This window comes from Salmo salar, chromosome ssa10 (assembly GCF_905237065.1).
Source record: "Salmo salar chromosome ssa10, Ssal_v3.1, whole genome shotgun sequence".
Lineage (NCBI taxonomy): Eukaryota > Metazoa > Chordata > Actinopteri > Salmoniformes > Salmonidae > Salmo > Salmo salar.
In genome coordinates, this window is record NC_059451.1 from 115,251,191 (window position 1) to 115,273,624 (window position 22,434).

At 42.0% G+C, this 22,434-nt stretch overlaps 2 protein-coding genes across 3 annotated transcripts; one reads left to right on the top strand and one right to left on the bottom strand.

Annotated features, from left to right (window-relative positions):
* Positions 1–63: 63 nt before the first annotated feature.
* ric8a (RIC8 guanine nucleotide exchange factor A) lies at positions 64–13,595 on the top strand. 2 transcript variants are annotated; one of them, XM_014125745.2, is made up of 12 exons: positions 64–312; positions 3,875–3,922; positions 4,411–4,428; positions 8,139–8,426; positions 8,821–9,210; positions 9,407–9,501; positions 9,913–10,063; positions 10,782–10,877; positions 10,984–11,128; positions 11,379–11,523; positions 11,798–11,917; positions 12,628–13,595. In XM_014125745.2, the coding sequence occupies exons 1-12, from the start codon at positions 229–231 to the stop codon at positions 12,866–12,868; spliced, it is 1,821 nt and encodes a 606-aa protein (XP_013981220.1). In that variant the 5' UTR covers positions 64–228; the 3' UTR covers positions 12,869–13,595. The 2 variants fall into 2 exon arrangements, with proteins under 2 accessions (XP_013981220.1, XP_013981221.1); XM_014125746.2 differs by lacking the exon at positions 4,411–4,428.
* Positions 13,596–16,242: 2,647 nt separating this feature from the next.
* LOC106561622 (cytochrome c oxidase subunit 8B, mitochondrial) lies at positions 16,243–19,596 on the bottom strand. Its single transcript, XM_014125747.2, has 2 exons — positions 19,172–19,596; positions 16,243–16,476 (listed from the first exon to the last, which is right to left on the bottom strand). Exons 1-2 carry the CDS (start codon positions 19,280–19,282, stop codon positions 16,381–16,383), a joined length of 207 nt encoding a protein of 68 aa, XP_013981222.1. The 5' UTR covers positions 19,283–19,596; the 3' UTR covers positions 16,243–16,380.
* Between the last annotated feature and the right edge of the window lie 2,838 nt (positions 19,597–22,434).

Here is a 22,434-nt window from a genome sequence, read left to right on the forward strand (position 1 = left end):
TTATGCTGTTTACCGAAAAAAGGAACTACAAATCCCAAGGTGCAAAGCAGTAAATTTTCAACCCTCCGCTAATCTTATCATCGCTGGTTTTTGAGTTCCAGGATCAGAGCCGAGTGACTATCACACAGAGTCATATGTGCATATAGCTATCAGTACGGTAGAGTCCTGTACATGACATCGGCGAGGCGCTAAACATTCGGGTGAACCGGGAACACAACAAAAATAAACATGGATTTAAATGCTATAATAGAAAACATGGAAACGAGCGATCAAGACGCCGCATTGATGGCACTGCAGACCTACAATAAAAAGGTACATTGTTGTCGTTATCGTTATCAAGTACAGTATAAAAAATGTTTTCTTCTAAGTTGAATTCCTATGCAATTTGACAGTAATAAGATTGAACATCTCTTTGACGATAATGTAACGTCATGACACTTTGATGATCAATTGCAACAGAAACATGCGAACATATTGTTCAACCTCGTAGACGTCCTGAGCTCTTATAATAAGTGTTATTATAGGGAGCGACACATAAACGCACACGCACTTACATAGGGTAGGTACTACAGTGTGACAGTCAACTACCTGTCCGTTGAGCACCAGCAGCCATAACAGATCAGTAACTGTTTCGAGTCTTCTGTTCTGTTGTAGGCCTATTCATAAATATGGCAACATGTCATTGTAGCATTTTGTGCAAATCATGCTGTTGTCATGGATGGGAAGGCTACAGTAGCTTTCTCTCTCTCGATATCATTACAGGCACTGATTTGTAGGATATCTGTATGATATCATAGCAGGAGAAAGCCAAGGGAAGCCTAGCAATATGCAGACACACTTTGAGTATATATCCCTGAGGCTGAGCCAGTCAGCCTTCCTAACCCTCAGACTACCACCCATAAGTATCATTTAATGGGATCTCTATGCTACCACCCTGCTGTCTGCTCAGTCTACTCTGTGGAGGCCATTGCCTGGGCAACCGACCTCATACCCTGTAACCCTCTTTAGTCAACAATCCCCACTGTGTGTGTGTGTGTGTGTGTGATATTACTGTATTATTCCCATCGTATTCCGCTGTATTATTATTTATAGTAGGTATTCAGCCTACATACGTCTGTGGACAAACACATTAGCCCCAGTTCTGACATCCTTATGTTATGATGTCTGACTGGAAATGGTTGATCAGTATAATGTTAGGGCCATATCTCAGTAGTGGACGAGTATCCTGTTCCTGCACACACAAAGTGCCTTTCACAACATACACTTCTCTGCATAGACGTATGCCATGTGACCATTACTAACATGTGACTTTGAAACAGGCATAATCGAGTCCAAATGGATTGAAGGCAAAGCAGAAACAATTCAGCTTTACAAATTCATCTCAATGAGTCAATACTTATTGAGTCATAGTTTAGAGTGATGCTTGTGTGATTTGTCTTTCCTTAGACAGAGTTACCTCACAGAGACTACCCACCGAGCATCAGTAGTCAGCCCTACCTATACTTCTGTGGGTTCGTATCTATTGGCATAACAGGATTAAGTCTTTTGAGAAACGCAAATAGATTCCTGAAGCTTTGAGGCCCTTCAAATCCTGTCCATCTAAATGGTTCTCATTTGATCCTGTAGCTTTAGCCTGGCCCCCAGAATGCTTCTGCTCTCTTTCCAACTCCAAATGGTATTGTCATGGCAACCATTGTTTGGTGTGCCAATGAGTGACAAGGAGTTGGCAAGATAGCACAAACAGATCTGGTACCAGGCTTACTGTAGAATAACAAAGGGTTGGTCTGGTACCAGGCTTACTGTGGAATAACAAAGGGTTGGTCTGGTAACAGGCTTATTATAGAATAACAAAGGGTTGGTCTGGTAACAGGCTTACTGTAGAATAACAAAGGGTTGGTCTGGTAACAGGCTTACTGTGGAATAACAAAGGGTTGGTCTGGTAACAGGCTTCTGGTAACAGGATTACTGTAGCATGACAAAGGGTTGGTCTGGTAACAGGCTTACTGTAGAATAACAAGGGGTTGGTCTGGTAACAGGCGTACTGTAGAATAACAAAGGGTTGGTCTGGTAACAGGCTTACTGTAGCATGACAAAGGGTTGGTCTGGTAACAGACTTACTGTAGCATAACACAGGGTTGGTCTGGTAACAGGCTTACTGTAGCATAACAAAGGGTTGGTCTGGTTATTAGGCGTACTGTAGAATAACAAAGGGTTGGTCGAGTAACAGGCTTACTGTGGCATAACAAAGGGTTGGTCTAGTAACAGGCTTGCTGTAGCATGACAAAGGGTTGTTCTGGTAACAGACTTACTGTAGCATAACAAAGGGTTGATCTGGTAACAGACTTACTGTAGCATATCAAAGGGTTGGTCTAGTTCTTAGGCGTACTGTAGAATAACAAAGGATTGGTCGAGTAACAGGCTTACTGTAGCATGACAAAGGGTTGTTCTGGTAACAGACTTACTGTAGCATAACAAAGCGTTGTTTGGTAACAGGCGTACTGTAGCATAACAAATGGTTGGTCTGGTAACAGGCGTACTGTAGCATACAAAGGGTTGGTCTGGTAACAGGCTTACTGTAGCATAACAAAGGGTTGGTCTGGTAACAGGCTTACTGTAGCATAACAAAGGGTTGGTCTGGTAACAGACTTACTGTAGAATAACAAAGGGTTGGTCTGGTAACATGCTTACTGTAGCATAACAAAGGGTTGGTCTGGTAACAGGCTTACTGTAGCATAACAAAGGGTTGGTCTGGTAACAAGCTTACTGTAGTATAACAAAGGGTTGGTCTGGTAACAGGCGTACTGTAGCATGACAAAGGGTTGGTCTGGTAACAGGCTTACTGTAGCATACAAAGGGTTGGTCTGGTAACAAGCTTACTGTAGCATAACAAAGGGTTGTTCTGGTAACAGACTTACTGTAGCATAACAAAGGGTTGTTTGGTAACAGGCGTACTGTAGCATAACAAATGGTTGGTCTGGTAACAGGCGTACTGTAGCATACAAAGGGTTGGTCTGGTAACAGGCTTACTGTAGCATAACAAAGGGTTGGTCTGGTAACAGGCTTACTGTAGCATAACAAAGGGTTGGTCTGGTAACAGACTTACTGTAGAATAACAAAGGGTTGGTCTGGTAACATGCTTACTGTAGCATAACAAAGGGTCGTCTGGTAACAGGCTTACTGTAGCATAACAAAGGGTTGGTCTGGTAACAAGCTTACTGTAGTATAACAAAGGGTTGGTCTGGTAACAGGCGTACTGTAGCATGACAAAGGGTTGGTCTGGTAACAGGCTTACTGTAGCATACAAAGGGTTGGTCTGGTAACAAGCTTACTGTAGCATAACAAAGGGTTTGTCTGGTAACAGGCTTACTGTAGCATAACAAAGGGTTGGTCTGGTAACAGGCGTACTGTAGCATACAAAGGGTTGGTCTGGTAACAGGATTACTGTAGCATAACAAAGGGTTGGTCTGGTAACAGGCTTACTGTAGCATAACAAAGGGTTGGTCTGGTAACAGGCTTACTGTAGCATAACAAAGGGTTGGTCTGGTAACAGGCTTACTGTAGCATAACAAAGGGTTGGTCTGGTAACAGACTTACTGTAGCATAACAAAGGGTTGGTCTGGTTATTAGGCGTACTGTAGAATATCAAAGGGTTGGTCTGGTAACAGACTTACTGTAGCATAACAAAGGGTTGGTCTGGTAACAGGCTTACTGTAGCATAACAAAGGGTTGGTCTGGTAACAGGCTTACTGTAGCATAACAAAGGGTTGGTCTGGTAACAGACTTACTGTAGCATAACAAAGGGTTGGTCTGGTAACAGGCTTACTGTACCAAATGTGTTATAATATTTTCTCTTTACTTTCTTGCCTCCTCCTAGATGACCCGGTGCTTCACATTTACCACAGATGAAGAGGAGCAGAGAGAGGTACGGATTTTATTTTTTCAATGGATGTGTCATAAACGGCACCCTATTCCCTATGTAGTGCACTTCTTTTGACCGGAGCCCTATGGTGCCTAGTCAAAAGTAGTGCACTATCTAGGGAATAGGCTACATCTGAAAAGGCACCCTATCTCCCTTGTACTGTCGTTGGTCAGTGAGGCATTGGAATGATCAGCTTTTTAACTATACTGTTTGCTTGTAATCTGGATTATGTAGAATCACAGTAGGATACAGTACTCTCATTGGTCAGTGAGGCATTGGAATTATCAGTTTTTTAACTATACTGTTTGCTTGTAATCTGGATTATGTAGAATTGCAGTGGGATACAGCCCAAACACCAACATTGATAGTTGGTATCTACCATACTGTATAGAGTATAGTATAACCCATGCTGGTCAGTCTCACCAAATCCCCTCTGCACTAACTCTCCTTTTCATCTTTCATCTCTTTCTTCTTGCGTGCCTGTACACTAGGATGGGAAGTTACAAGAGGTATACGTGTGTAATGGTAGTGTTTCAGTATATTTGAACCCAAAGTTTATCTCTACAACAAATTCAATTCTTAATGATGTATTTAGACATTTGGCATAATGTAAGTAATTAATAATTGTTGTTACATTATATCAAGAAATACACTTTGGGTTCGTAGAAGTAGACATATAACATTCTTTTCATGAGAGACAACCTGCAGCAAGTGACCAAGACTTTGTCTTTACATCTACAGGGGTATCAGACCCTCTTCCTGGATGTTTTTACAGCTAGTTGATGATGGCTCACCCATGTTCTGCTGCACTTCTGCCACTATTGACAGCATGTTGTCTGATATCCATCACAATTAGGCTTATCAGTCTTATCACTGACGTGTTGAAATTTACTTAGGCCCATTGCTCCTCGCGGTGTGTTGAAATATAGCCCATACTTATTTGAGAGTCCATATCATTTGGTCATCCTTGGAGATGCTGTCCATAGCTGTATGTAATGTTATAGTTCCTCTCCACAAATGTTATTGCCACATACTTACTTAGGGCTTACTACTGCTGGAGTATAGGCCGTCATCAACAGCAGCTTTCCAGCATATCCGGGACTGGACGATTTGTTCAAGTTTTCTCAATGCCATGGTCAAGTTTTCTCAATGCCATGGTCAAGTTATCTCAATGCCATGGTCAAGTTTTCTCAATGCCATGGTCAAGTTTTCTCAATGCCATGGTCAAGTTATCTCAATGCCATGGTCAAGTTATCTCAATGCCATGGTCAAGTTTTCTCAATGCCATGGTCAAGTTTTCTCAATGCCACGGTCAAGTTAAATGTCGGATGCGGTTAGTCCACTGTTGACACAGCACCCTATCTGAAAGAAGGCATTATGAGAGAACTTAGCAGATACCGGGATGTATCCCAAATGGCCCCCTATTCCCTATGTAGTGCACTACTTTTGATCAGGGTCCATTATGCTCCAGTCTAAAGCAGTGCACTATATAGGAAATAGGGGGCCATTTAGGACACAACCACTATTCCGTGGTGAATTTATTTAGGTTTGGAGCTACCTGGAGAAGTCTTGACTGACAGGAAGTGTGCATTCATGTACTGTGTTTTGGAGAAATAGGGATCTGTGACTTGTATCTGTGACTTGTATCTGTGACTTGCTTCAGCCTAATTGGTTACAAGCAGTTACAAGCTATTATGTAATTCTTATCTGATGTCCTACATTTGCTGTGTCCTATCCCTCAAAGCTATTTATTTCGGTAGCCACATGCTATCTCTGGAGACCTCACACAACGCAAGCTATTTAGGCAATTCATTGATGAGGGCATTGTCGATTCTCATTATCATCATTTCCCCTAGAGCAAAGCACAGGCAAGCTGAGTGAGCAGCAACCATCAATCATTCTCAACATTCAACAACTGACTCATCCTGACTCTGTCTCCCAAAGGGGAGGGAAAGACATTATGCTGTGAGCCCTACATTTGATGGGTTCAAATGGTACCCTATTCCCTATATAGTGCACTACTTTTGACAAGAGCCCTGGTCAAAAGTAGTGCACACCAGAGAGAATAGTGTACCATTTGGGAGGCATTCTAAATGGCCCAGACTCCTGACTTAGGCAGCTATAATTCTGTTTCTGAAGCTTACTGCCTCAGGACATTCAGGGCCCACTGGGTGCACTGTGTTATATCGGGATAGGAAAACATCTGACGTGCACAGACTCATGATCCTGAACTTTACTTGGTTATGGATGGGTTATGGCGTGTCTTTCTGACGATGACATAGCGATGCTAGACTGTAGACTACCTTCATAATGACAAATCGATGCTGGACTGTAGTCTACCTTCATAATGACAAAGCGATGCTGGACTGGAGACTACCTTCATAATGACAAAGCGATGCTGGACTGTAGTCTACCTTCATAATGACAAAGCGATGCTGGACTGTAGTCTACCTTCATAATGACAAAGCGATGCTGGACTGTAGTCTACCTTCATAATGACAAAGCAATGCTGGACTGTAGTCTACCTTCATAATGACAAAGCGATGCTGGACTGTAGTCTACCTTCATAATGACAAAGCGATGCTGGACTGTAGACTACCTTCATAATGACAAAGCAATGCTGGACTGTAGTCTACCTTCATAATAACAAAGCGATGCTGGACTGTAGTCTACCTTCATAATGACAAAGCGATGCTGGACTGTAGACTACCTTCATAATGACAAAGCGATGCTGGACTGTAGTCTACCTTCATAATGACAAAGCGATGCTGGACTGTAGTCTACCTTCATAATGACAAAGCAATGCTGGACTGTAGTCTTCCTTCATAATGACAAAGCGATGCTGGACTGTAGACTACCTTCATAATGACAAAGCGATGCTGGACTGTAGTCTACCTTCATAATGACAAAGCGATGCTGGACTGTAGTCTACCTTTATAATGACAAAGCGATGCTGGACTGTAGTCTTCCTTCATAATGACAAATCGATGCTGGACTGTAGTCTACCTTCATAATGACAAATCGATGCTGGACTGTAGACTACCTTCATAATGACAAAGCGATGCTGGACTGTAGTCTACTTTCATAATGACAAAGCGATGCTGGACTGTAGTCTACCTTCATAATGATAAAGCAATGCTGGACTGTAGTCTACTTTCATAATGACAAATCGATGCTGGACTGTAGTCTACCTTCATAATGACAAAGCGATGCTGGACTGTAGTCTACTTTCATAATGACAAAGCGATGCTGGACTGTAGTCTACCTTCATAATGACAAAGCGATGCTGGACTGTAGTCTACTTTCATAATGACAAAGCGATGCTGGACTGTAGTCTACCTTCATAATGACAAAGCGATGCTGGACTGTAGTCTACTTTCATAATGACAAAGCGATGCTGGACTGTAGTCTACCTTCATAATGACAAAGCGATGCTGGACTGTAGTCTACTTTCATAATGACAAAGCGATGCTGGACTGTAGTCTATTTTCAACACTTAATTTGATTTAGATTGATTCAAATTCACAACGATGGCATTCAAATATACTGGCTATTGATTACTTGGCCTTTGTACTTTATTTATGTGCATTGGAAGCATCTGAGACCCCAGTGAATAATAAGTCCAAGCTCGTCCCAGTGTGGCAGCTTTTGTGTAGACAGCTGCCAATCACTATCACGGCCCACAGACATGCAGAGATTTGATCTAGACTGTTTCCCGTCATCATATCAGTCAAACGAGACAGTTCTTTGTCAGAGGCATCGTGTGTATTATTAATTAAAAGGCTTTTTATAGGGTGTTACTGTGATATCTCTAGAAAGGAAGAGAGAGTGTCTGATAATTAAATGATTGTTGTTACTCACAGATCACAGGGTAGCTTAGTGGCTTTGATTCTGACTTGGTCTATTTTACACAGTTTTAAGCCCAAACAGAGGACTTTCTGGAACTTAAAACCTATACCTTATGCAGAACTAGTGGAAGAACCTCCTAAACACCTATTCCCCATTGATGTTGAATCTCATGAAAATAAGCAATTTTCCCATCCCATCCTCTCTTCTGGAGATGGGGAAAGGCCTGTTTGGGACTGTACTGACATGCATGTACTTTAGTTACACAGACAAGCACCCCATTGGTATAGAAACGTTTGGAGGTGTCGTCATACTTGCATACTGAGTAGCTAGGTCTAGTGACGCTATCTCTTTGGTCCACCTGTGTCCTCAGAGGTTAGGAGAGCTAGTGCTGGGCTTCCTGGAGCGAGACCTCCAACCGTCCTGCCAGCTTGCCTGTCTGGAGACCATCCGCATCCTGTCACGTGACAAGAACAACGTGGCGCCCTTCATCACGCACACCGCCATGCAGACCCTCAGCCGGCACGCTGGCATCGCGATCTCCCACGGCAACGTGGACTGCGAGGGCAGCGTGGTCCTCGTCCCTTTCGCTGAGAACCCGGACCTGGAGGTTATCGTAGAGGCGCTGAAGAGCATCTGCAACATCTGCTTGCACAACAAGGTGGATAAAAAAAACAAAAAAACAGGGTGATGTGATGATATAGGCTTAACCACACTGGAGAATACCGGTCGGTGCTGTGCAAAAATAATATTTAGATAAAGAAGTAACAGGTCTGAATATAGAGAATGCTGTGTATAACTACTCCCCAGAGCTTTTTATTCCTGCACCATAATGATATAGGCTGTGTTCCAAATGGCACCCTGTTCCCTTTAAAGTGCACTTATTTTGACCAGAGTCTAAAGGGCTTTGGTCAAAAGTAGTGCACTATATAGGGAATAGGGGGTTATTTGCGACACAACCTATATGCGGCCAGATTCAAAAGTAGTGCACTGTAATATGAATAGAGTGTGATTTAGGATGCATTCCTAATGATTTCTCTCTTTCTTTAACCAAGGTGGCTGTGCAGGTGGGCCAGGACTTGCAGCTGATTGTTGGTATCGCGGAGCGTCTCAAGCAGTGTGGCGAGGACCAGTGGAACCACTACGTAAGGTTCTTCGACCTGCGCCTCATGTTCCTTCTCACCGCTCAGCGCGTGGCGATGCGAACCCAGCTGTTGAGGGAGTTGCGGGGGGTCAGTCTGCTGTCCAACCACCTGGATGCTACATTGGGGCTGTATTGGCCTGATACCTTCGAGGTGGGGCGGGCCGGGGTGGAGGTCGATCCGGACTCTGAGGAACCGGCCGAACTGCCCCCTCTTAGCCGGGAGAAGATCGAGAGAGCCATGGAGATCCTCAAGATCCTCTTCAATATCACCTACGACGCCAACCGCCGTGAGGTGGACGAGGTGAGCACTGAAGAGAGGATCCGCCATCAGGGTTTGGGTCAATTTCATCATTGCAGGAGGTAAACTGAATTGAAATGGAATTGGCTCTAACCTTGTCCTCCATAGCATATTACTGTGTATTGTAAACCTTGCATAGTGTTGTTTTCATACATCAATATAATGATAATGAATCACAGTTCCTCTGCTGAACCTATAGGAGGAGGCAGCGGCGTTCAGACACCTGGGAGCCATCCTCAGACACTGTCTGATGAGCAGCACTGACGCACAGGACGACACAGAGGAGTTTCACAGGTAACAGGTCTTATTATCTTAGTAAAGGCGTTCTGAACCTAAACCAGGGGTGTGAAACTCACTTCCTGGAGGGCTGTCTCTTCCTGGAGGGCTGGCCATGTCTCTGCTGGTTTTGTTATTTCCTTTCAATTTGTGTCCAATTAACACCTAGACAGCCAGGTGACCACCAGGTTGACCTTAATTGTTCAATCAAGTAAGGGAGCAGCGAATCCCCGATGACACTTTGCCCTCCAGGAATTGAGTTTGATCTGAGCTAAACTGTGTCTTGTGAAAACCCTTTGTGTTTCCCCTGGGCTGCATTCCTGTGATAACCCTTTGTGTTTCCCCTGGGCTGCATTCCTGTGATAACCCTTTGTGTTTCTCCTGGGCTGCATTCCTGTGATAACCCTTCGTGTTTCTCCTGGACTGCAGTCATTCACTGAACCTACTGGGGAACCTCCCTCTGTCCTGTCTGGATGTGCTGCTGATGCCCAAGGTTCAGCAGGGCTCAATAGAATACATGGGGGTCAACATGGATGCCGTCAACATGCTCCTGGAGTACATGGAGAAGAGGCTAGACAGGGTGAGCTGGATTTTAACCCTCAACAACAGGTTGAGATGCTGTTAGAAATGCTCAGTGGAGATTTCAATCTTGTTCTGATGGCATCTTTGCCTCGAGGGCAGAACTAATGCGATTGGTCAGATGAAAGCTCAACGGTCAGTGGGCGTAGTTTACGGTGCTCTAAAATGGAATGAAGGAAAACTCTAATCAGCATTACATAGACAATGTGTTTTCATAAAGGTGCCATAAACAGTTGCATACACACATTGTTTGGACGTGCATTAGTGTGTATCAGTTTATTGCCATCTCTTGGATCTCTTGTATAGTCTTTGCTCTTGGAGCTGCTCTCTGTGTGCCGTCCACCGAGGTGTTTACAGGTGATATAATAATGTCCCTGCAGAGGGTGTCTGGCTGTGTGGTTGGGATATGATTACCTCTCCAAATGGGATGTTGTTCTTGAAGGTTGTTACGAGGGTGTTCCGGAAGGCACACCAGTGTCTTTGGGGATATGGGTAAACAACCAGGACACAGCTGGAAGGCCTCAGTAATGAAACAGTCTAGTCTCATCCATAAGAGACATGTCAATAATTCATCTCAGCATGCAGAACCAAATCTTGTGAGAGACTTTGATGATATCTTTCAAATAACATCCACCGTATCGGTCGGTGTGGGTCTAGCTGCTAGCTGAAGAGGTTGTTGTATTATCTGTCTAATAACAGTTATGTGTGTGGGTCTCCAGGGCAAGAAACTGAAGGAGACCATGCTCCCCTCTCTTAACCTGCTGACTGAGAGCGCCCGCATCCACAGGGAAACCAGAAAGTTCCTCAGGATGAAGGTAGGTGATTGGACGTTTCATCTCCTCATTCATCCAATTGCACGTCAATTACTGAATGTCCCATTGAGTTGGTTCTTCGTTTGTGTGTGTGTGTGTGTGTGTGTAGGTACTCCCTCCTCTGCGGGACGTGAAGAATCTACCAGAAGTGGGGAACGCCCTTCGCAACAAGCTTGTTCGCCTGATGACCAACATTGACACTGATGTCAAGAACTGTGCAGCAGAGTTCCTATTCGTCCTGTGCAAAGAAAGTGGTGAGTGGTGGTGTTTTTCTCTGCTTTCTAATTTTCTACAATTCATAAAGCCCTGACGTGTGTACCCTCTATTGCTATGTTGTTCACTGTTGTCCATCATAGTAGGAACCTTGATTTCTGGCTTTCTCAATAGCCGAGTGATGAACCACATTTGGAAGTATGGTAACATGAGACTACCATAATAAGGAAACTGTAGGATTTGTAATATAATTATTGTCCCCCATCCACACCCCCTTTCCATCCCGTGCAGTGTCCAGGTTCATTAAGTACACAGGCTATGGCAATGCAGCGGGTCTCCTGGCCGCCCGGGGGCTTCTGCGAGGGGGGGGCAACCCAGGCGTCTACTCTGAGGACGAGGACAGTGACACAGAAGAGTACCGTGAGGCCAAATCTCAGTGAGTTGAATTTAACTTTATTAATAATGGACAAATCTCAGTGATTTGAATTTAACTTTATTAATAATGGACAAATCTCAGTGAGTTGAATTGAAGTTTATTAATAATGGAGCCCTGCTCTGTTCTCTGTCCTTGGAGGAAACAGACACAGCTTTCGCTCTTGAAATTAATACATACATGCCTTATTTAGAAGAGTTAAAAATCATTGACATTTAGGTTCGGCCATCTTGGCCTTATTCAGAATGAGTAGCATTGTGTTCTCTGTCCTGGCCAGAATTAACCCTGTGACAGGCAGAGTGGAGGATGAGCAGCCCAACCCCATGGAGGGAATGACAGAGGAACAGAAGGAGCTGGAGGCCATGAAGCTGGTCAACATGTTTGATAAGCTCTCCAGGTAAAGATGCATTTTCAAAGTAGCCTAATCGCTGATCTGAAATGGTTGGATAGGTGAAACCCAGGACTCCGCTAGATATCCTACAGCAACCCAGTCGTGTGAGATCAGGGATTACTCTAAAGAACAACGTAAGGAAGGATGCATTTATTGGAACAGGGCCACAGACACAGATAGCTCACTGCAGCAGTGCCACAGTCTCCCAGCAGGTGTCCTCATCGCTTCCCTTCCCACTGTGGTTCATGCATCATTAATGAGCTGAGGCAGGAGCTGTTACCAACAGCTAACAGAGTATATATATAGACATTTAAAAAAAGAAAATGATGCAGACAATTACATTGATGGAAGCTACAATCTATCTGCAATATTAAAGTTGATCTACCCTCTAAAAAAAACAGCTAACAGAGTATTCATGTACGATTGTGCAACATAGTGTCATAAAACTGGTTAGCAGACTATAATCTGGAAATGGACTGTAGACATGTGGAAATGGACTGTTGAAATGTGGAAAATGATTTTGGAAATGTGGAAATAGATTGTCTACCTGTTGCTTAATCCACTACCTCCTTTCCTAACAGTAGTGATGTTCAATACAATGTAAACATGTAATATTATAAATAATACACAGTAATGATCACAGCACTGCAGCCATATGTATTGGAATAATGAATCATCATAAATGTCTTTTGAATTGAGACTTTTCTATCTTTCAGGTCCAATATTATCCAGCCAATGATGCTGGGGAGTGATGGTTCGATGACACAGATGAATTCTGGCGACCTGCGACGAATGAGAGACCAGATACCACAGGGACAACAACTACACCTACAAACACAACTACGTCTAGAACCACAACAACAAGAAGAACAAGAAGAACATCAAAAACAACAACAAGATCAACAACAACAGCAAGGCTCAGGCAGCGAGGACGAGGACGAGGGTGAGGTAGAATGAATCAAATGGACTGTCACCTGTTGTCTGTCACAGGCTCTGAAGCTTATCGGTGCAGGCACAATCATCATCTGATGTAAGACAATGACTGTGTACTAAAATAGCTACAGTGTTTGAGTAGCATGTGAAATGTTAACTATCTTTCTTAAGCCTATAGTAATGTTCTGGGTTGTGATTAACTTCCATCAGTGTGTTTGGGTATGTTTTCTGCCTTTTGTAGGTGAAATACTTTACATATCGGGCTCCTTTCACATTAAATGTTGTTTCAAGACTTTAATCTTCTTTACATTCTCAAAAGACAGAATGGAACTGCGTGATGAGTTTCCCTTTATTTGACCCTGTTTTTTTTTGCGTTGTTCTTATACTGAGCAAATTATATTGAAATTATTTATAGAATTAAATTATGAATCAATTAATACTGTTTCAGTAGTTGCATTGTTCTAAACTAGTTATCAGAGAACCTCAAAATGAAGTATAATATCTGATTATATTCTGAGGTGTTTTTCATGTTATGTGATACCTGACGTTTTGGGGATGGGTGATCTTGATATGGTGTGCCACTATGCTATCTCAGTTATGTACACATTTCAGTTCAGAATGGGAATGAGAAAACAATCTGTTGATTTTAGGTGGTTTCATGTCAATTTAAAGGTTGGATGATATATATTTACCCTAATTTATATTGCATACCAAATCTAATGTGAGGTTCAGTAAAAATGTTTCAAAAACATTCTCTTGAATTGGCATCTTTTATAAATAAATATTCTTGGCATTTTATTTGCCTTTTACAGTAATTATCAGGTATCTACCAAGAAAGTCCATGGCAGAATGGTAATTAAACAGTAATAAAGATGAATTATGAATTAATATGTTATATTACAAAAAAGATTTGTTGCTGTAAACATTGTGCTATATTAGATTTAACCTCCACCTATAATTATTCATTGACCACTAATACAATAGAGAGGGAAATGGGGATTTCCATGGCTACAGGAAGAGAGCGCGTAAGGCACTTGGTTCAAGGCCTGGGTTGTGTTCATTAGGGCACACCCAACAGGAAACACTGTAAAAAATGTTTGCCATGGAACTTACAACTGAAGGATTCTTATTGGACAACTCCAGGTAGTCCCTCCCTGTTTCAGTCCATTTTCTTCCTTTTGGTGCCTAATGAACACGACCCAGGTCTTATCAAGCGTTCACTTTACTGGCCACTGACGCATAACAAACACCAGCCTCCCGGCTCAGAATTAGAGGTGTCATTTTAGGTGAACACAGGTATACTGCAGAGATGAGATGAGCTTCTTCTGTCTTCTGACATTATGTAAATAGCGGAAGAGGAGAATCAGACTACCATGTCAGGGCTGCACAACCTTCTTCCTGGAGTTCTACGTCATGTAGGTTTTCAGTCCCAACTCTAATTTCTCTTATTAGCTGTTCACCAAGACCTTAACTATCTGAATCATGTACGTTAGGTTAGGGTTGGATTGAAAACCTACAGAATGGTAGATCTCCAGGAAGAGTAGTGGGGGCAGCCCTGTCATATGGATACATAACCTGTCTCGTTGACAGTAAAAGCTGCCCTCTGGTGGCTGATGCAATGTACTGGAAAGTGTTTTCTGGGTGGATTCAAAGTTCTTTTCAGTAGCTTCAGGAATATCATTAAAAAAGTTAGGCAATGTTGTTTACATATTTTAAAAATCTAAACGTATACAACACATTTATGTCACAAAAACAATTTTTATAATCAAATCTATACTGAACAATAATATAAACGCAACATGCAACAATTTCAAAGTTTTTACTGAGTTACAGTTCATCTAAGGAAATAAGTCAATTGAAAAAAAAGTATTGGGCCCTAATCTATGGATTTTACATGACTGGGCAGGGGTGCAGCCATGGGTGGTCCTTGGAGGGCATAGGCCTACCCACTTGGCAGTCATGCCCACCCACTGGGGTGCCAGGCCCAGCCAATCAGAACTATTTTTCTCCTAGAAAAGGGCTTTATTACAGACAGAAATACTCCTCAGCAATAAAGGTTAAATGAAAAAAAAATGTGTTGTGGTTATTGTAAATGCACCATGAGACCTTTAGCTATCAGAATATAATAATAGCATTTATAATAGAATAGATACGATGTCCATTTTTGTGAGGAACAGAAATGTCTCTTCTGCCTACTGATCTACTAGAAAATATACACTACATGACCAAAAGTATGGAAGGCTTTCCACTAGAAGTTGGAACTTTGCTGTGGGGACTTGCATCCATTCAGCCACAAGTGCATTAGTGAGGTAGGGCACTGATATTGGGTGATTAGGCCTGGCTCGCAGTCGGCGTTCCAATTCATCTCAAAGGTGTTCAATGTGGTTGAGGTCAGGGCTCTGTACAGGTCAATCAAGTTCTTCCACACCAATCTCGACAAACCCTTTCTGTATGGACCTCGTTTTGTTCACGGGGCATTGCAATGCTGAAACAGGAAAGGGCCTTCCCCAAACTGTTGCCACAAAGTTGGAGGCACAAAATTGTCTAGAATGTCATTTTATGCTGTGGCGTTAAGATTTCCCTTCACTGGAACTAAGGGGCCTCCCCCGAACCATGCAAAACAACCCCAGACCATTATTCCTCCTCCACCAAACTTTACAGTTGGCACTATGCATTGGGGCAGGTAGCATTCTCCTGGCATCCGGCAAACCCATATTCGTCTGTCAGACTGCCAGATGGTGAAGCGTGATTCATCACTCCAGAGAATGCGTTTCCACTGCTCCAGAGTCCAATGGCGGCGAGCTTTACATCACTCCAGCCGACGCTTGGCATTGCACATAGTGATCATAGGCTTGTGTGCGGCTGCTCGTCCATGGAAACCCATTTCATGAAGCTCCTGAATAGCAGTTCTTGTGCTGAAGCTGCTTCCAGAGGCAGTTTGGAACTCGGTAGTGAGTGTTGCAACCGAGGACAGCCGATTTTTACGCGTTACACGCTATGCACTTCAGCACTCGGCGGTGCCGTTCTGTGAGCTTGTGTGGCCTACCACTTCGTGGCTGAGCCGTTGTCGCTCCTAGACGTTTCCACTTCACAATAACAGCCCTTACTTGACCAGGGCAGCTCTAGCAGGGCAGAAATTTGATGAACTGACTTGTTGGAAAGGTGACATCTTATGACGGTGCCATGTTGAAAGTCACTGAGCTCTTCAGTAAGGCCATTCTACTGCCAATGTTTGTCTATGGAGATTGCATGGCTGTGTGCTCAATTTTATACACTTGTCAGCAACAGGTGTGGCTGAAATAGTCAAATCCACTAATTTGAAGGGGTGTCAACATACTTTTGTATGTGCTTTACATGTGCATGTGTGTGATGGTTTAGATCAGAAGATGAGACAGTCGTAGTATTGGGACATTCATTTATTGGTACATTCATTAATATAATCATCCCTCATATAAAGGGTTTAGGAGACTTCAGGAGAAGCCATCTGGAGTAATTCATCGGTGAAGTGGATCGGGGGTCAGTCCGGACAGGTCCACTTAGGAGTGGTGCTTGTAGTCCTCCAGGTGGGCCAGGACATAACCAGACGGACCCAGGATGGTGATGAAAAAGACTGTCAATGCAATGGCTTGCTCCTGGATGAAAACAACACCATTTACATCATTTTTAGGCCTACAATTATTTGATCTTGAAAATATTATCTTTCAATATTAAGTTTCAATAGAGATAAAAATGTATTCATCAATTCATCTGACTCTGGGTAAGTAGACAAATGATCTACATCTCGAAATCTCACAGTATCCCATAAAAAAAAATGTATACACCATAACAGAGTTGTTGTTTTTTTATGAATAATTTGAAGGATGTTAAAGGTATAGTTGACTTTTTTACACCTTATAGTCAGATGGCTAACATAACAGCTATGGGGTTGATGGGGGCAATTAGTCAAAGTTAAATGTTCATGGCCAAATCCCCCTCATGTTATTAGTGCCTATTTAAACACCTCTAAATCATGGATTACAGTTTCTCCTGGCCCGTGGACAGGGTAAGGAACCATCTGACTGACAATAAGGGGTAAAAAAGTGAACTTATGCCTTAAATTAATTTACAAATCAATCATTGCAAATAGGGCATTAATGGTCATGTTTTTTTGGTTTTGTGTCATTTGTTCTGTTTTATTACCATGACTGAAATAATGCTCCCATAATATACACAGTACCAGTCAAAAGTGTGGACACACCTACTCATTCTAGGGTTCTTCTTTATTTTTACTATTTTCTACATTGTAGAATAATAGTGAAGACATCAAAACTATTAAATAACACATATGGAATCATGTAGTAACTAAAAAAGTGTTAAACAAATCAACATATATTTGAGATATATCAACATATATTTGAGATATATCAACATATTTTTGAGATTACTACATGATTCCATATGTGTTATTTCATACTTTTGACTGGTACTGTATATATATATATATATATATTGCCAAGTATTACTTTTCCGTATGGGATGTTTCAATATTATGTTTCAATTGTATTTCAGTCATTTTTGTTGTGGTCCCACTTTACCAACCATAGCTAGCTAAAGTAGGACAGCATGGAGTAGCTAAAGTGGGACAGTCTTATAGGCTTTTCCAATGGAGGAAAGAGATCCAGTTTACATTTGGGACCCCCTGTACTGGTGCCCTGGTTCTTCTAGTACTCTATCCTGTTAATTTTTCATTGTAGTACTGTTATTAGTACTGTTATTAATACTGTTATTAGTACTGTTATTAGTACTATTATTACTACTGTTATTAGTGCTCTTATTAGTACTGTTATTAGTACTATTATCAGTACTTTTATTAGTACTGTTATTAAAACTGTTATTAATTCTCTTATTAGTACTATTATTAGTACTCTTATTAGTACTCCTGTTAGTACTCTTATTAATACTGTTATTAATACTGTTATTAGTACTCTTATTAGTACTCTTATTAGTACTCATATTAGTAATCTTATTTGAGTGAATTCAGAAAGAGATTTTAGATTGTTCTGTCTTCTGTAACCTCTTCAGACATCTATCCAACATATTAACCCAACACAGAATCCATTTCTGAAATCCTCAGATGTTTCCTAATCACATCAAATGGAATTGAATTGTCATTGGGGTACAGTTACATTTACATTTTTTACATTTTAGTCATTTAGCAGACGCTCTTATCCAGAGCGACTTACAGTAGTGAATGCATACATTTAATATATATATATTTTTTTGTACTGGCCCCCCGTGGGAATCGAACCCACAACCCTGGCGTTGCAAACACCATGCTCTACCAATTGAGCCACAGTTAGTACTATAATGGTGTGCAGTTGATCTAACCTGCTGTCCCAGTCTACAAAATGCAAGCTGCAACTATGGTTTTGATTCAATGTACACACATGGGTGTGTCATGCCTCCTGTGAATATCCACATGTTTTTGTATGTGATCTTGAGGGTTTCAGAAAATGCATCATGTGTTGGGCTAATATGTTGGATAGATGTCTGAAGAGGTTACAGAAGACCTAAATGCAAAAAGTCTCCATACTTGTTCTGAATTCACCCTAGATGAGAATGTGGACTTTAAACAGTGGTGAGACATTTCTGTCAGTATCGTTCCCAACGTCCCAGCTGTAGATTTAAATCAAACTGGGCACAGTTTGACTATATTTGGCAAAGTCCTACAAGGTCACATTAATGGCACAATTTCAAGTAGGCTCCACGCACATGAACTAGACCACAAGGCAGGAAATGTGCGTAGCTTAGTTATCCGATGCCAAACACATAAAACAAATGTCAAACACACTTTAAAATAAAGGACTTGAATTATCCATGCATGCAACAGACTAGCCTACGTGAAGGAATTTACAGTGATAATGGCGTTATGCGCACTTCCCCTATAGACCAGCCTGGTGTTCACTAGATGGGATACAGCTTTTGTCAGATTTCCCTTTTCGTAGCAGGTTAGGAGAATTAGGTTAAGGTTAGGAAAGGGGTTAGGGGTAGGGTTAGCTACAATGCAAGAAAAATAAACGTTTGACCTTAATTTGACAAAAGCTGTATCTTTTCTAGCCATGGACCCTATAGCCTAACCGTGTGAGACGTCCTAAAACTGTAATAGTCAGTTATTAATATCACCATCTTTACATTAACCCCATATGACTTTGATATAGTCTTATAATGCAAAATCATGCTTCAAATAGACAGAAATCAAATGGATTTGTGAAGGACGAGCTTTTACGCGCACTGCGGGGAGCATTCTAGGATAGGGAAGGTGCTCAGCAACCTGCTGCATGTACTTACGCCCGCGGATATGTGGTGCTTCGCAGGCTTGTGTGACAGGGCGGCTTTGGAGACGATCTGCGACCTCACTGCGACCCTCAGCAAATTCACTGAACTCTTGATCCCAGACATGTTGCCTCTTTAGTGGCTGATTTCAATCCAATCGGCCTAATCGTGGTGAGACTTTAACTCTAGTGTGCCCAGGAAAAAGTCAACAATGTCCTTCAGAGGTAGCAGTTGTTTTTCGTTGTCTACCTGCCAAGTGTAATAAACGATTTAGCAAATAAAAGAGTCTACGTATCGAAGTACACTCCCGTTGAAACAGTCTTCTGGCATTCAATTGGTCAATTCAACTGCGTTGGAGGCACTGCTCCAGACAGAGGCTGATATCAACAGCTGTTCCAGTTGGTCGGCTGTCTGTCTGTCTGTCTGTCTGTCTTCATGTTACCCTGCAGAGTGAGTCAAAGGAACAAAACCAACTGTAGCCTAAACGCGACCCTAATTAAAAAATGAAACTAATGTGTGCGTAGTTTTGAAATAAACGTGCATGGTGCGGGCTATATTCTGGTAAACTGTTTGAAAGTACATTTGTTTATGTGTATGAGTGTGTGGTGTCAATTCATTTGTTTATTGGGGGGGAGGATGTAGTCTGTAGAGCTGTCACCGCTGTGTGGCTCAGCCTGTTGTGTGGTGTGGTTTTCATATAAACCCTTGGGTTTCCAACCACACCTGCACATGTATTAGTTTTTATCTGTATTGTTGTTTATCACTTCTTTTCTTTGGTACAGATAAATTAAACCTTAATAGAACAGTAAACAAGTATATTTGTGTCATACCCGTGGTATATTGTCTGATATAGTAAACTTGTTCACAGACTATTGCACACATATGTCTGGTGGAGAGAGATTGCAGCTGTAGGACAGTAGCTGACTGTACTTAAACTGTTTTTCAAGATGTAGCACATTATAAACAGGGTGGTCTGAGCCTTGAATGCTGATTGGCTGACAGCCGTGGTATATCAGGGGTATGACAAAACATATTTTTAACCAGTTTATAATAGCAATAAGGCACCTCCGGGGTTTGTGATATATGGCCAATATACCACGGCTAAGAGCTGTATCCAGGCACTCCACGATGCGTCGTGCATAAGAACAGCACTTAGTCGTGGTATATTGGCCATATACCACATCCCCTCGTACCTTGTTGCTTAATTATACACAGGGTCGTTTGGGTCATGGATGCTGATTGGCTGAAAAAAGCATTTCAGCTGTGTGTATATCAGACAATATACCACGGGTATGACACAAATATACTTGTTTACTGTTCTATTAAGGTTTTAGGTTTAATTTATCTGTACCAAAGAAAATAAGTGATAAACAACAATACAGATAAAAACGAATAAATGTGCAGGTGTGGTTGGAAGCCCAAGGGCTTATATGAAAACCACACCACAAAGAAAACAATATACAAGACATAAGTTCAAAAATAAAAAAGTTTTGTTAAAACATAACAAAACACACTAATCATAAATGTACTGATGAACCGATCAACAATCACAATAAAAATAAACAGCATATGTTTTGTTAAATGTGTGTTTGGATGTGAGTGTGTGAGAGTTGGGCTATATGGAGGAGATTACTGAGTAGTTTGGTTTATCAAGCTGACACCCAGTCTTCGCTTGAAGTTATTGAGGTATGATGATGTTTTGGCAATGTGAAGATAAGAATTCCAGAGTATGGTACCTCTGTATCTGATAGAGAATGGACTATGTGAGGTGTGGCAGAGGGTAGGGTGAAGGTTATCACAGTGTCTGGTGTTAGATAGATGGATTTCATAATTAACCTGGAAGAATCCATTGAAAGGTTTAAGTAAACTGTCTTGGAGGTATGAGTATTTGTAGGTGAAAATGCATAATTGGCGTACATTGATGACGTAAATGTTGGTAACCAGTTTATAATAGCAATAAGGCATCTCAAAGGCAACTCGGAGTTCCTGGACACAGCCCTTAACCTTGCTACATTGTCCATATATCACAACCCCCCGAGGTGCCTTATTGCTATTATAAACTGTTTACCAACGACATTGGCGCAGTAAAAATAACTGTTTTGTCATACCACAGCTATCAGCCAATCAGCATTCAGGGCTCAAACCACCCAGTTTATAATATGGCCAACACACCAAGGCTATATCCAGGAGTTCCGGCTCGGGTCGAACAGCTCTTAGCCAATATACCACACCCACTCAGGCCTTAAATCAATTGTTGCAAATTCTGGGGGAATCCCCAACCAGTGACTGGCAAGCTAACGCCTTAACCGTTACGCCCGGGGGTCCAAACTGTTTAATGAAGTCACTAGGTGTTGTGTTAAGGTCGCTACAATATAACTTTTATCTCAATAGGATCCAGGCTACCTGTATAAATAAAATATACATTAAATGAATAAATGTCTATGTGCATTGTGCAATGTCCTGATTTCAAAACGAATCACATAAGTCCACATAGTTATTCTATACTGCGTGTAAAGTCAGGTGATGTTGTAGCCATTGTGAACCATGTAACCTATATTCCGCTGTCCTTAGTTAAAGGGTTTCCACACTATGAGGTTGAAATAACACTGTGAAATTGTGAATATGACGATTATACCCTTTTGTGTAAGAGCTGTTTGAATGAAATGCCTGGAATTTCAGACTGTTCAGATGGGATTGTCACGCCTGCTCCCGCTCTCCCTCTCTGGCGCTCGAGGGCGCTAGCCTGTCCTTCATTACTCACACCTGTCACCATCATTACGCGCAGCAGCGCTCATTGGACTCACCTGGACTCCTTCCCTTTATTGATTGCCCCGTCTATAACTGTCTGCTTCCCCGTTTGTTCCCTGTGTCTGCATTAATGTCGTTATGTGTTCATATCCAGACGCTGTGTTGTCCTGTTCCATGTCCGTTGACATTAAATGTTCACTCCCTGTACCTGCTTCTCGTCTCCACCAGTGTCGACCCTTACAGGGATGGAGTTTTTGGCCCAGATCATGACGTCCCAATCGGATCTGATTATAATAAATACACCAATGACTGTTCATCTGGGTAAGGGGGTAGGCTCTAGACCATCCTATCAGCCAATCAGGGCTGCATATGTAAATGAGTTGTTCGACATTGCAGCCAACAGTGCAGGCGACTGTCGACTGACTGATCTACAAAGAACCTTGCATCATAAATAACTACTCATTATTATTTGTAGATCAGTCAGTCAGTCAGTCACAATTTACCCATGATACATTACAGGTTTGATCCTC

Coding starts and splice junctions, on each gene's coding strand:
- ric8a (XM_014125745.2), top strand. CDS start 229: ATGGATTTAAATGCTATAATAGAAAACATGGAAACGAGCGATCAAGAC. Junction 9,211..9,406: donor ACCGCCGTGAGGTGGACGAG/GTGAGCACTGAA, acceptor CTGAACCTATAG/GAGGAGGCAGCGGCGTTCAG. Junction 11,129..11,378: donor CGTCCTGTGCAAAGAAAGTG/GTGAGTGGTGGT, acceptor CATCCCGTGCAG/TGTCCAGGTTCATTAAGTAC.
- LOC106561622 (XM_014125747.2), bottom strand. CDS start 19,282: ATGTCTGGGATCAAGAGTTCAGTGAATTTGCTGAGGGTCGCAGTGAGG. Junction 16,477..19,171: donor AGCACCACATATCCGCGGGC/GTAAGTACATGC, acceptor GTTTTCATCCAG/GAGCAAGCCATTGCATTGAC.